This window comes from Diospyros lotus, chromosome 15, assembly GCF_014633365.1.
Source record: "Diospyros lotus cultivar Yz01 chromosome 15, ASM1463336v1, whole genome shotgun sequence".
Lineage (NCBI taxonomy): Eukaryota > Viridiplantae > Streptophyta > Magnoliopsida > Ericales > Ebenaceae > Diospyros > Diospyros lotus.
Genome location: NC_068352.1, coordinates 29,475,607 through 29,489,607, shown reverse-complemented (window position 1 = coordinate 29,489,607; position 14,001 = coordinate 29,475,607). Strand labels below are relative to the sequence as shown.

The 14,001-nt window shown below is 35.7% G+C and overlaps 2 protein-coding genes across 2 annotated transcripts in view; one reads left to right on the top strand and one right to left on the bottom strand.

Moving 5' to 3' along the window:
- Nucleotides 1-412: 412 nt before the first annotated feature.
- LOC127792055 (tRNase Z TRZ2, chloroplastic) lies at nucleotides 413-5,679 on the top strand. Its single transcript, XM_052322366.1, has 8 exons — nucleotides 413-880; nucleotides 1,924-2,086; nucleotides 2,171-2,241; nucleotides 2,568-2,663; nucleotides 2,743-2,856; nucleotides 4,502-4,570; nucleotides 4,729-4,803; nucleotides 5,330-5,679. Exons 1-8 carry the CDS (start codon nucleotides 494-496, stop codon nucleotides 5,417-5,419), a joined length of 1,065 nt encoding a protein of 354 aa, XP_052178326.1. The 5' UTR covers nucleotides 413-493; the 3' UTR covers nucleotides 5,420-5,679.
- The window catches only part of LOC127792054 (3-oxoacyl-[acyl-carrier-protein] synthase, mitochondrial), a 23,188-nt gene continuing 14,600 nt past the window's right edge, over nucleotides 5,414-14,001 (bottom strand). The window contains exons 3-14 of the mRNA XM_052322365.1: nucleotides 11,846-11,953; nucleotides 11,690-11,761; nucleotides 11,104-11,190; nucleotides 10,543-10,694; nucleotides 9,899-9,979; nucleotides 9,767-9,800; nucleotides 8,702-8,768; nucleotides 8,554-8,630; nucleotides 7,972-8,032; nucleotides 7,800-7,882; nucleotides 6,634-6,705; nucleotides 5,414-6,125 (exon numbers count right to left, since the gene is read on the bottom strand). Of these exons, the coding sequence (XP_052178325.1) occupies nucleotides 5,961-6,125; nucleotides 6,634-6,705; nucleotides 7,800-7,882; nucleotides 7,972-8,032; nucleotides 8,554-8,630; nucleotides 8,702-8,768; nucleotides 9,767-9,800; nucleotides 9,899-9,979; nucleotides 10,543-10,694; nucleotides 11,104-11,190; nucleotides 11,690-11,761; nucleotides 11,846-11,953 (1,059 nt within the window). The 3' untranslated portion in view covers nucleotides 5,414-5,960. The remainder of the gene's footprint in view (nucleotides 6,126-6,633; nucleotides 6,706-7,799; nucleotides 7,883-7,971; nucleotides 8,033-8,553; nucleotides 8,631-8,701; nucleotides 8,769-9,766; nucleotides 9,801-9,898; nucleotides 9,980-10,542; nucleotides 10,695-11,103; nucleotides 11,191-11,689; nucleotides 11,762-11,845; nucleotides 11,954-14,001) is intronic.

Genomic DNA, 14,001 nt, shown 5'->3' with positions numbered 1-14,001 from the left:
AAATTGAGACTTGAAGAACACGGGTTAATTAAAAAGAATATGAGTTGATAATTTAAAAATTAAAAAAATTAATTTACTTAAATTTAAATTGAAGTTAACAACAACTTAGACTTAATTCAACATTTCTTCATACTTATTTCTGGATATAAAGAATGTCATTATTATTTATAACTTTTAATGATATCATTAGAACAAATAATGTTATTTGATCTTATTTGATTAAATATGGTTGAATTTAATTATTAAAATTCAATTTATAAGGACATTTTAGACATTTCACCAGCATTTAAGATATCTAACTTATTTTTTTCTTGAAAAATTGGAGTTTTCTCTTTTCTATTTTCCACAAATTAACATATATATATATATACACATATATATATATATGCGCCGCAGCTTCAAGTTTATCCACTGCTCTGGTTTACAAGACCCACCAAAACCTCCCTTAAACCCTCTCTCTCTCTCTCTCTCTCTCTCTCTCTCTAGCATATATATGATGCAACCTTCTCTCGCCATTCCCAAGCTCCAATCTCTATCTCCACTCCACTTTGCCCAACCCCTCCAAGCCCCTAAACCCAACCTCAAGCTGCCATCAACGAGCCATGCCGTTGGGCCTCTGGGTGCCGCCAAGGACTCTTCTGTGTTCTTGTCGGCGATCGGCCGGGCAATCGAGGAAGAAGAGTACCGGAAAGCCAGGGCCGAGGTTAACCGGAAAGGCTTCGCCTTGGAAGGGTATTCAATCGAGGGTGTCTCGATTGGCGGCCACGAGACCTGCGTCATTGTGCCGGAATTGAAGTGTGCTTTCGACATTGGGCGCTGTCCGTCGAGGGCTGTTCATCAGAACTTCGTGTTCATCACGCACGCTCATCTTGATCATATTGTAGGTGCTCGTCAATTTATGTATGATGTCTCTGGAAATGCCCTTGACCTGTTTGATAATTTGTCTGTGTAGGAAGTAGGAACAAAATATATTCTCTGAATTTCTGCATATTTCATACCGGAAAAGTAGTAGCCTATTTGTAGAGTCCGGTTACAGACTTACAGTCAGATAAATTGCACTCAAATCTAAGATAAAATCTACTTAAAATCAGAGATAAATGCTACTTAAGACTAAGATAACTGGAATAGCTAGATATATCTGGTCAACTAAGATAATAACAATTTAATCGATAAATACTGATTATTTGGATTATCATCGGCAAATTTGATCTCTCACCAGTTGGAAGTCATTATTTGAATTTGAGTGATATTATTGTTAGTTCCTTAACATAATTTAGCCCCCAACCCCACCCCTGGTTTTGAAGTTCTGACATTTTTTTCTTAGCATTTGGTTGTTTCATCGCAGATTTATGCTTTTGCTTCAAAGTATTTGTTGAATTTTGAACGAAACTGTTGCTATCATGGGGGTCTTGGTTCCTTGATGCTCATGTGGAACATGATCTTAGTTCAATTCACATAATTGTGAGTGCCCCATGATACATTGAATCAAGATTCTAGATGTTATATCTGTAGTGAATGAAATAGCTGCAGCTCTGGTTTAAAGTTACAATAATTATAATACTATGTTGCTTGAGTTGTACAGTATGACACTAGGTTGTGCTGATTCCAAACTGTGGCATTCTGTTGAGTGACATTAGTTATCAGTTTCAGTATGATCCATGTAATGTGTAAAACTCTCAAGTAACAGTTCTGCCAGGTTCATTGAATTATGGAGGATGGTGGTTGAGCACAAGAATCTCTGTTTTGGCTTCAAAAAGAGTAACATATGACTAGAATATTGCATTCTGATTGGGCTGAAAATTTTTCATTTTTAGCTCATCAGTAGTTCATTTTGGTTGTCATAGTTCCATTATGTGTCAACCTGTTTTAGCTTGAAGTCACAATGTAAAATGTGAAGACCTCTAATGATATCTATTGATCCAGGGTGGGCTTCCCATGTATGTAGCAACTCGTGGATTGTACAGTTTAAAACCTCCAACAGTATTTGTGCCTCCTTCTATTAAAGAGGATGTGGAGAAGTTGTTAGACATTCACAGGAGCATGAGCCAGGTGGAACTGAAGCTTGATTTGGTTGCACTAGATGTAGGTGTGTACTTTTGGAAACCTAAGTAGTGTCTTAATGATTAGCATATTTTCTACATTGCCTGATTTCTTAAACTTCTATAATCAGGGGAAACATATGAACTGCGGAATAACCTTGTTGCACGACCATTTAAAACTCATCATGTTATACCAAGCCAGGTATGTTTCTGTTATATCGTTGACAAAGATATCCACATATGATTCTGGCCTTGTTCCTACATGGGGGATAAACTGCCTCCCAATATTGACATAACTGACTTACACATAAATTTTTGCCTCCTAACATTAGATGTTGCAGATAGCTGGCTATCTGAAGTTCCAAAACCAATCCATGAGTATAGGTTTCAAGATTAATAATCTGCTTTCCTATATTTACCTTAAGAAATTTTGCATAGATCTTATATTCTAGGATACGGATATAGAATATAAGTTGCCAGATCTTCACATCCTGGTGGTTCTTATGATCATATGCTTAATATGTTCAGGGCTATGTAATTTACTCAGTTAGAAATAAGTTGAAGAAGAGATATGCGCATTTGAATGGAAAACAGATTGAGAAATTGAAGAAATCTGGTGTTGAGGTTTGTATTTATTTATAAACTTGTTCCAGTGAGATGCTCCTTTGGAGAAATTATTTGACTTTGAAGTCTATTTCTTTAGATCACAGACACTTTGTTGTCTCCAGAGGTGGCATTTACAGGAGATACAACATCCGAGTTTTTTCTTGATCCCCATAGTGCTGATGCCTTGAGGGCAAGAGTTCTTATAACTGAGGTAATATCTTGGTTTCATGCACAATCTTATTTGTTAGTTCTCATCAATGCGACATGAACTGAATTGGACATTTCTTTTTTTCTTTTCTTTTTTTTCTTTTTTTTTTTGGGGGGGGGAGGGGGGGGGGGGTGTTTGTATGTCTTTCTGTAAACTCATTCAATTTCCAAATTTTACTTAAAAATCTGCTGAGATTTAGACTATACATATCTAATCATCATCATCAGCCTTAATCCCACTTGATGGAATTGGCATGAATTCTAGCTCTCCAATCATTTATTTGTCTAGAATCATGATGCAAGATTCAACAAATTTTATGCTAATTGTCGACTACTTAACACAACCTCCTTTTATCTAGGCTTGGAACCTACTCTCAATAAGAGAAATACCTTCAACTCTAGAGGGTTGAGGGGATTACTCTATATACAAGCAATTACTCACATACAATTTTAGATGAAGTTTTTTTCTTCCCTAATAAGTATATGAATAAAGCAAATTACAAAATCACCTAAATAAATATGACTTTGACGAGATAATGTCATATGAAAAAATGATGATTATATGCAAAAGTGATGCACCAAATAATTTGGCAACTGCTAGTAATCCATCATCATGCTGAGCATTTTCATGTAAATTTCAATTTGATTAAAATTTTCTTTTCTTTTGTATAAGCATCACTAGTTCTTTTCAAGGATATCTTTTAATTGCCTTGTGGAGTCTTATATGGTATTGAATGTAGTGCTTCACAGAACTTTAGAAGAATGAGATGTGTGTGTGTGTGTGTGTGAGAGAGAGAGAGAGAGAGAAGCAGATATGCTGAATTATATGAACCATGAAGGAGCACATGCCACTAGCTGCAAAAAGAGGGAGAAGCTAAAGGAGACAGAAAGCCAGTAGAGAGATTGAATATGGTAAAAGAATAAGAGCAACAAGGAGAAATAATGTAGCTCACAACATCACAACAACTACTACAAGCCATAATCCCTCTAGGTGGGATTAGCTACATGAATTCTAGACTCCAGGCATCTCCATGAATGATGCAACTTTATCCTTGCGCCTCCCCCCCTAAAAAAAAAAAAGAAACAACAATGAATCCTATCACAAATAATCTCATTTGTTTATTTTAAAACTGAGGATAGCTCAGCCTACGTGGTGGTGGATTCAGCAAAAAGGACAGAGTTCTATGTTTGACCATTCACTCTCAGTGGATTTTAGGTTCCTGTAACCAGCACACACTTATTATAGCTGTGTTTAAAACAAGCTACTTTCTATATATGTTTTACTAATATATGCTTAATTAGTAGTTTACCATAATTTTTCAGAGGTTCAAGTGACACTATAGTTACATAGACTTACCACTTGAAGTTTGTTAGATCTGGAAAAGAAAGATCTGAGCTCCTGTTTATGCATCAAGGCGTGCTGCTGTCTTTCTATCTCCCATGTGGTTGCAAAGACAGGAAAGGCTCAGTTGGGGAGAATTTTGATTTTTCTCATTTATCAAAAATAACAAAAGAAAAGAAAAGATGAATGATCTGAGCATTGACCCAAGGAAATACTCCACTTAGTATTGCATTGGTCATGATCTTCCATGAGCATTCAATAAACTGGTGTAATCTCATGTTAATGAGTGAAACCTGTTTTCTAACAGGCAACCTTTCTGGATGAAGAACAGAGTATTGAGCATGCTCGAGAACATGGCCATACTCATTTGTTTGAGGTATGTTACGTTAGATTTTGGGGGAACTCAGACCGGGCAGATAGATACTTTGAGTTTTTCGTAAACTGGATGTAGTATGTACATGTATATATGATCCAAGGGGATGCTTGCTAAGGAAATATTATTGTTTATTAATGCCATGAATTGTTCAATTACAGATCATGGAACATGCTCAGTGGATTAGGAACAAAGTTGTTCTGCTAACTCATTTCTCATCCCGCTATAGTCTAGAGGTAATCAGCTGATGAACCAACATCATTGATGATGATTTCTGACTGAAAATGATAGCACTCATTCTGTCTCTTTGATTCATGCTAGCACAGCTCCAGATCTGTTACCAGTCGCCCTTGTGTTAATTAAAACCACTTTTCTGGGGCCACGTCATCTACAATAAGATGTTGCATGTTTTGGGGTGTTAGTTATTCATTTTCTAGTAGAAATTTCATTTCTTAGGCTCTAAGGTTAATTTTTTTTTTTCATAGAAATTTCATTTCTCAGTAGTAACAATAGGGTTTCTTCTTTGTGATTGAGAAATCACGGGTGGGAATTGTAAAATTAGTCTCTTTTGCCAAAAAAAAATCCTACATGCAAATGCGATCAATACAATCCTCTTTTTTTTGTTTTTTTTAACTCTTATAAAGTAAGGAATCTGGTATGCAGAGACATCTTTTTATTTTTTTATTCCAACTGTTGCAATATCAGAAATCATTTAATTAGACCTTGCAGACATCTGATGATCTTTGCTCATGTCCATTGCAGGACATCCGTCGAGCTGTGTCCAAGTTGCAGCCGAATGTGTCAGCCAAAGTAGTTGCCTTAACAGAAGGCTTCAAATCAACTTACTCATAGTTATGAACTCAAATTCTTTGTTTTTTTTTTTTTTTTCTTTTGTCCCTTTTTGCTGCATGTAACGTGCTCGTTGTAATTAATCCAATCTTTCCGTTTTGATTGCTGGCTTAAAACAATGTCAGGGCAAAAATGTCATTTTGAGCATTCGGACAAATCAATCAGTCTAGGTTCTCAGACCCAATACTCTTTACCCTATCTAATGAAATGCTTGAGAATCAAATGAGAAAAACGCTGAAGGAAAACCCATTGTCGCTGTTCAAGTAGCGTTGAGGAAACTTTGCTCAAATTAAAGAGGTGTCAAGATGACTCATTGAATTGACTGCAACGGAGGAAACTGTGTGTGTAGGATTTTCCCTCCTAACCAAAATGCCAATAATCCCTTGTAAAGGTTATTTTCTTGTGTTCTTTTCCTCTAGAAGCAACGACAAATGAGTTTGTGAAAGTCCAGCTGAACGATCCTCTCTCAATTTAGCAGCTGCTCCATCTTTAAGGAGTCGTCTGCTGTCGACAGGGGAGGGGTTGTCTGCAGGAGCTAGAAACACTAAGAAGTGGCAGAGAACAGCAGGCATGCATTAGTCCCTCCAAATCCAAAAGAATTAGACATGCTTGCTCTAATTGGCATCTTCTTTGAGGCTGTCAAAGGTACAAAATGCTCGTCAAACACTGGATCTGGGTTTGTAAGATTGAATGTCAAAGGAGCAATTCCCTGTAAGACAACCAAGCACGGCCCATAGTCCATAGATTAGACATCAGAGTGGAGTTCTTATTGTAAGAACTTTACGGGGGACAAACAAAATCACAAGCACAAATTAACAGTTTTCACCAAAGGGGCATAGGAATTTAACTTGGTTCCTTAACCGGTCCTTTTGGAAAACATTTCCATATTTCATCTTGAAAGAGATCTTGGAATCATTTTTCAGCTTCCCTAGTTAATGTTAAAAAAAAAAAAAAAAAGGCTTTAAATCCTAAAACCCCATGCCAAAGGTGTTAATGATACACAACAATAACTCTAAATATGCCAAAACTAAAATCCAAAAACTGTGCTTGTGATGCACATGGTACCCAGCTATTCTTCACACACAAGATTCTCACACCTGAGACTAGTCTTTATAAACACGACAAAGAATTCATGCTTAAGAAGGAAAAAGCCCCTAAGAACTTTGTGGGTGCTGGGAAATCAAGCAACTAAGACAGCATAGGGGGATAGTACTTACATGGTATAAAGCTAAAACAGAGAAAATTGCTTCCACTGCTCCAGCTGCCCCAAGTAGATGGCCGATGGCACCCTTAAAAGAAAATTCCAGATTTCACATACCAATCATACTTAAAAGAGCCCAATGCAAAATATCTAAAGCATGAGATCTGGTAAATAAATCTATGGCAATTTGTCATGCAAAAGATTAGAATAAGAAAAATGATAAGCATACTATGCAAACACAATAACATGTTGGAAATAGTTGGTACATAAACACATTGCAGACCTCTGGAGTAAATGAAAATAAAATGTTTTTACATAATGTTCTTTGTATGGTGAAGTAACAATATTTTGTTTAGCAAAATACATCAGTCTTAATAACTAGAACAAATACGAGACTTTTGTAATTTGTATATGATCCTACGTGTTTGGGAAAATATTTATATTAAAGTTAAGGTTTCAGTAACTTTTCCAAAAGGGTCGGGAATAAAAACATAGCCCAAGTGAAAATTTTCACAAGTATTAGTAGCCACTGGGCAGCAACCTCTATGTTGTGTTTGCCTAGAGTTTGTGTGATAGAAGATCAGTTATATATTGGAGATGCATCGGCTGGAAGATTAGATCAATTAGGTTTAAAACATCAAGTGTAATTACTTAGTATTTCGGGGGGTCTAATTGTAATATCCTAATAGTAGTTAGTTATATTGGGTTGTCCGCCCATAAATAAGAGGGCATGAGAGGCAATCCAAGGAGAGTTTCTATTTCATCTATGATCGAGTATTGATTTCATTCTTGAGAAAGAAAGGCCGAGTGTTTAGTCTTGTGTATTCTTGGGAGAATGAGTTGTGTGTACTCGGGGATATAGATGACGGTTAGAAGCTTGGTGTACTGATCGGTTTATCTGAATAAAAGGCTACTCTGTATGGGTGTTGGACTACTGGATGTAGGTTTGCCAAAAGGCATTCCGAACGAGGATAACCTATCTCTTGCTGGTCTGTTTTATCTTTCTGTATTTCCGTTTTTCATTCTGTTTTATGTCTGATTACTTAATTGGTTTCTAATTCTGTGAGAGTGTAAGAATTCGAGTGGGAATTCTCTTCAGTTTGGCCCTGGTTTGACAGTCTTAATATCAAGACTCTACATGCCCAAGTACATTTTCTTATCTTTGCTCACTAGAACACTTACCTTTGTGGAGGACAAAGCCAAAGCACCTGATGTTGCATGCCCAGCAAACACAGATTTAATCGCATGCACTTCTATTGCATCACCTGATGGTGATATCACAGCAACAAGAGCCATGTTTAGTCATCTTGAACTCTTCTAGCAAGAAACAGTAGGAAAAAGTTGCTAGGATTACCTAATGGAGTAGATGTAGCATGAGCATTTAAATAATCCACCTGATTAGGATGAAGACCGGACTGCAAGTCCAAAAAAACAAACATATTTTAGGAAACCATTACCTCCATTTGCAAATTGAGGAAATGAATCCCAGATTAGAATTTTTGTTCCGAAAATTATACAATTCAATCAACAGGCAAAGACAGCATCTACAGAAAGTAAGGTCGCATGCAAGTAATGTCAGAGAAGTGAAGTGTTCAATCATCAAAATCATGAGTTCACTCTCAACTTTCTTTCTCTTTTTCAGTTCCTTTCCAACATACTCGAGCAACACTATTTGAGAAAAGGTCAAGGCTTAGATTTTTCAAATTATCAACAGTATCTATAAGAATGGGCCTTCAGGTGGAATATACAAGGACTGGTCTCAAACAGCAAACTAAGATATGGGCTGCTATGACCCAGGTTGCATCAAAATTCCTGATTGAATTACCTGCAAAATCCAAAGATTTCTTCCGAGATCACAGTTTCTGGACCAGATGATATGAAGAATAATAAATACAGGCTAACAAGAAATGCAAAAGCATCCACTTTGGATAATTACCTGCTTTAAAGCACGTTTCATGGCCAAAGTGGCACCTCTTCCATCAAGATGTGGTTGAGTAATGTGATATGCATCACCTAGATGGTTGATATATCAGAGCTGAAACAGAAGAAATAGATCCAACACAACTACATGTAAAGAATAAAACCTGACATCCCATAACCCCGAACTTCTGCATATATTTTTGCTCCACGCTTTTTTGCATGTTCCATTTCCTTAATTCCAAAAATAAAACAAAAACAAATGGAAATGAAAACAAAGAAAAAGGAAAATATAAAACAAATTTGGAAGAAAGCAAATATGTCAATTTTATGATTTGGTTGCTATTCTCACCCAAAAGAAGACAACATAAAGAGTACTTCCCAAATAAGGTTAAAAATAATTGGCAGAAACAAAAAGCAGCACAAAGGCACTGCTGGCCATACATGTAGAAAGCTCAAACCAATTTCATTCAAATCATTACAATCAAAAATCTTCACACTTGTATCCAATATTGGGAATTAGGTAATTGACCTTAGGATTTTTAACATAATGCATCAGCCAATGCATAAAGAATCATTTTCTCCTATCTTATGCACACAACAAAAGACAATAGATTTACTACTAAATGTGACTACATGACACAATAATTTGAATTTACTTGGTATCATCTGTTACCCAAATTTCACACCATTCAAGATAAATATATGGCAGGTTAGAACAAAGCCTAATGGTGGAAGCTTGGAAGCTTTCTGTTATGCATGTAACAAGAAGAATGCTATGCACATCGCTGCAACACTGGCAAGGAATTCCTAGGCCACATATGGTCAAACAAACCTTAACATCTTCATTCAAACCAGCTAGAGAGAGACACCATGACTGAAGTTGGGAAAAATAACTTCTTGTCCATCAGAGACTAAATTGAGCTTAGCACCACTAGGGAAGGCCAGAAAATCACCTTGTGACAACTGACAGTGAATGAAAGTAAATGCTGCAAATTACCTAAGCGCCAATAACATGACAACTAAGCACTGACATGGAGTTCAATGCATCATCCAGAATGGGTTAAGAAAGTAAAATATATGTTGGAAAACCATAGAAAATAGTTTTTTTTTTTTTTTCATTTTCATGCCTATCAATTAAATGATAGAAGTAGTTCTTGATACTTGACTATCAATCACTTGTTAGACCAAAGCATTAGTTATGAAAGTTTTGAACACAAAATTTTACTCACCTCCAACACCATGACACCAGAACCTTCCCCGATACTGAGTTCAAGCACTGTGTTAGACCGATGAATAGAAAGAAAGAAAGAAAAAAACTGAAGCATTGCCAACAAAGAAAAAAATATATTATATTTTCTTACACAAATCCATCTCGACCACAATCAAATGGTCGCGAAGCTTGTTCTGGGGCAGAATTGTACTTTGTAGCCAAAGCCCTTGATCTGCATGTTGAAAATAGTAAGATACCATCACAGAAGGACGGGGGGTTGATAGCATAAAACTCTTTCTTTATTTTGATAAAACTAGCCTCAATTTAAATTTTAGCATATGCCATAAAGCCCGGATTCTCTAATTCTTGTTTCTCTAAGAATTTTGCCATTTTCAAGCAGTTGAAAAAAAAAGGCACCTGAAAACATTCAGGTCATAGGGGGTGCTGAATAATGAAAGAACTAGGAACTTTGTCTCTTTTTCTTTTCTGTTTTTTCCCCTTGCATGTGAGTGGACGGGGAGTAGTTGGCAGGGATGGCAGTAAAGTTTCCTAATTTAGAAGGGACCAAGTTAAACTTTCTCAAATTTTTGTGATCCATAAATTCTTCTAAAAATGTTTCTAATACTATTGCCAAAATAGAACTTTAGGAACTTTTGTTTCAGGAGGTAGGGGACATGGGCCCCCACCTGTTCCCCTAGTTGTAATTCTTTGCTAATAAACCCTCAGGCAACAATTAAGGCAGTATAGAGCTCCAGTCAGGAGGTAGGAACAGATAACTTCATAGTTGAGCATTACCTACAAAACCCTGCTATAGACAAAGCATCTATACTGGACTCTGTTCCTCCGGCTACCATAACATTAGCATCTCCAAATTGAATCATCCTTGTGGCATCGCCAATAGAATGGGCCCCCGTAGCACAAGCAGTCACTGCAGCATGGTTTGGTCCCTAGATTCAAAATTAAGACTAGAATGTGCAACAATATCTCATGTTTCATAATGAAAATGAGTTAGTGTATTCATTGTTGAAAAATGATGTGAATAGAAACTGGAACTCATCAAAAACTTATAAAGGACAATGAGTAGCATAGAATTAATGTGCACGTGAAAACGCCAGATAACTATGCTGTATGTTTTGCTGGTAAATATGCAACAAGCATGTACTTAATGTTCGTCAGAGAATATAGCTAGCTAAAATTTTACATCTATCCATTATTTGACTTCACCATAATGATGTCATGATGGAGATTGAACAATTCAAAGTAACTTATCATCAAGATTGATGGCCAAACAATAGGTCCTAGTAGCATCTGATTTGCAATTCTTTTCTTGCAAGAAAGATAATATCATATACACACCTGGAATCCATATTTCATGCTCACATGACCAGCTGCCATGTTTATCAGTATCCGAGGGATAAAAAATGGACTAAGCCGACGGAGACGCTGCAGTAAAGATCAGATGTTACTCATCTCATTGTTTTAGAGGTTCCTTGAGTCATGTACAAACATAAGTTGACAGTACAAAGGTATATTCTTAAAATAATATGTATACATACATATATTACCTTTATTCAAATATATATTTTTGAATAGCTTTCATATAGGTTCTTGATCTCTTACCTGATCACTGTTAGGGCTAAAATTAGCATTTTTCTAATGCTCATCACGTTTTTGAAAACTACAAATTATTCCCCCAATTATGTCAAAAAATTAAGTCATAGCTCCCATCATGTCAAAGATGTGAACTAAAAACGAGCATGCATGACCACAGCATCTCTTGGATGGGCCATGGGAAACAAAAGTAGGACATTAAGCCACTCTCCAAAGAGTGTCCACCGTGTCTACTTCAAGCCTTTAGTTAAGGAAATTACTAGACAGTGATCAGGAAAAGATGCAAGATCAAGATATTTTATTAGGCACAATGAGGAAGCAACAAACATACCTTCTGACAAACCATTAGCGATGCATCCAGTATATCACGGATGCTTCCAATTCCCCCGCCAATGGAGACTCCCTGAGGACCTTCATTTTAGAAATAAGAATCCCAGAGTACCATGGTATAACTACAATTATTTATGTATACAACCATAATGATTACCGTATTTTCCTTATCCACGTGCTCGGTGGGTATCCAATTTGCATCTCTAAGGGCTTCATTAGTGGCACATAAAGCATAGCCTATAAACCTTGAAATCGACCTGTGCTCCTGCAGATGAAATTTCACAGCATAATTATCAGCAACAGTACTACGATGAAGGACCAGATGATGATTGTTGAGAAATTTGTGTTTTGATTTAATGAGAAAATATTTTTAGTAAATTTGGATAAACAAATATTTTTAGTAAATTTGGTTCTTTGATGATGCACAAAACCTTTTGAAGTTCTTTTAAGATTAATAATCTTTTAATCAAGTATATTTCAAATAATCGAGTATTTGTTCAAAATAATCGAGTATATATTGAAAATAATTGAGTATTTTATCAAGTATGTGAGAATCAATCAAGTAAGCCTTTTGTGAAAATCGAGTAAGCATATGAAAGCTTTTTGTGAAAAATTAATCGAGTAAATATTGAGAGTAATCAAGTAATGCTCAGTTCATTTTCAAAAGTAATCGATTACATATGTAAGAATAATCGAATAAACATAGGAAGTACTCGACTGACTAAACCCCTGTACTTGTGTGATACAATTTTCTGTCATCTTAAAATTAATTGAGTAAGGTGTTTTTGTAATCAAGTAATTATTCTTTGTACTCGAGTGAATCTACTTTGTAATCGAGTCATCTTAAGTTAAAGTTTCTGGGCATCTTTTTACTCGAGTAAAATATTTTTGTAATCGAGTAGTGTTCTTTTATACTCGAGTAAATATCATTTGTAATCGAGTAAAGATAGGCTGAAATCTGGCTAAGTCTCTGACTTAAAAATAATCAAGTAACAATCATTTGTACTCGAGTAAGGATTATAATTAATCAAGTAAATATTGCTTTGTAATCGAGTAAACAATGCATTTTTCTGTGCCTTAAAAATAATCAAATAATGGAATTCTGATACTCGAGTAAGTTTAAAATATAATCGATTACATAGTACATCCAATTGAGTGAAGATCAAACTTAATCGAGTAATGCTAAAATTACTTGAGTATTTTCTGGCAAATTTCGAAAAATATAGCCGTTAGGCACATTAAATGTTGTCAGTTTCTCTTTTACAATTCATTAAATGCCTCTCATATAACTTGGATGTACTTTTGTGATTTATTATCAGTTGTTTAATGTTTAAAGAGACAAAAAGTGATAGTTGTGACTCAAACCAAAACATTCCAATTGTTTAATGACATGTCAGCTAGCATTGAATACAAGAAATCTATAAATAGTTGTTAGGAATGTTGAAGAAGTTTGCAACCGATCACAACATTCACAAGAGCTCTTTGCAAAAGCTTCAGCAAGCATTCAAAAAGCCTTTTACATTTCACGAGCTTCTAATATCATATTTCTATGAGATCAAAAAGAGAGTGATTTTCATTTCACATCTTGTAACTCTCTTTCAAGAGAAATTTCAGTTCTTATTATAATATCATATTTTTCTCTTGAGAAATCATTTCACATAATTTGTGAAAATTTGTAAAGGTTACGCTTGATCCTTGAAAGGCAATTGGTTGTGGTTGAACCAAGTTTGTAAAAGCCAAATTTGTAAAGGTTAAGTAGCTTATCCTGTGTAAAAGCTACAAGGTATAGAAAAGGTACACTTTTTGTGTTTGCTAAATCCTTGGTAATAAACCAAGGTAGTGGACTAAACTTTAAAGCTGAACCACTTTAAATTCTGTGTGCTGCAATCTTTACATTCTTATTACATTTCAGTTATTTGAGTTTATTTTTTAAAAATGGTAAAAAAACTTAATTCACCCCCTTCTTAAGCTAACAAGTTTATCAAGTGGTATCAGAGCATGCCTCTTACAACAAGGTCTAAACAATCTTAGAGCAAAGATCAAATGGCCAACACATCCAGCAATACATTTCAAGAGAGTTAGTCCTCCAGCAAGCCTCCATTCTTTGACGGCAAAAACTATGCCTATTGGAAGAACAGAATAAAGACTTTCATACTGTCAAGAGATGTGGAAGCATGGAGAACCATTGTGACAGGTTTCCAAATGCCAACAGTCACCATAGGGAACACAACCATTCCAAAGCCAGAAGAAGATTGAAATGAGCAGGACATGAGGGAGATCACACTTAATGCAGCAGCAAAGAAATATGCTGGA

What these genes read in the sequence shown, in the direction of transcription:
- LOC127792055 (XM_052322366.1), top strand. Translation starts at nt 494, where the DNA reads ATGATGCAACCTTCTCTCGCCATTCCCAAGCTCCAATCTCTATCTCCA. An exon ending in ACGCTCATCTTGATCATATT is followed by an intron (nt 881 to 1,923) that starts GTAGGTGCTCGT and finishes CTATTGATCCAG; the next exon opens with GGTGGGCTTCCCATGTATGT. An exon ending in GCCATACTCATTTGTTTGAG is followed by an intron (nt 4,571 to 4,728) that starts GTATGTTACGTT and finishes GTTCAATTACAG; the next exon opens with ATCATGGAACATGCTCAGTG.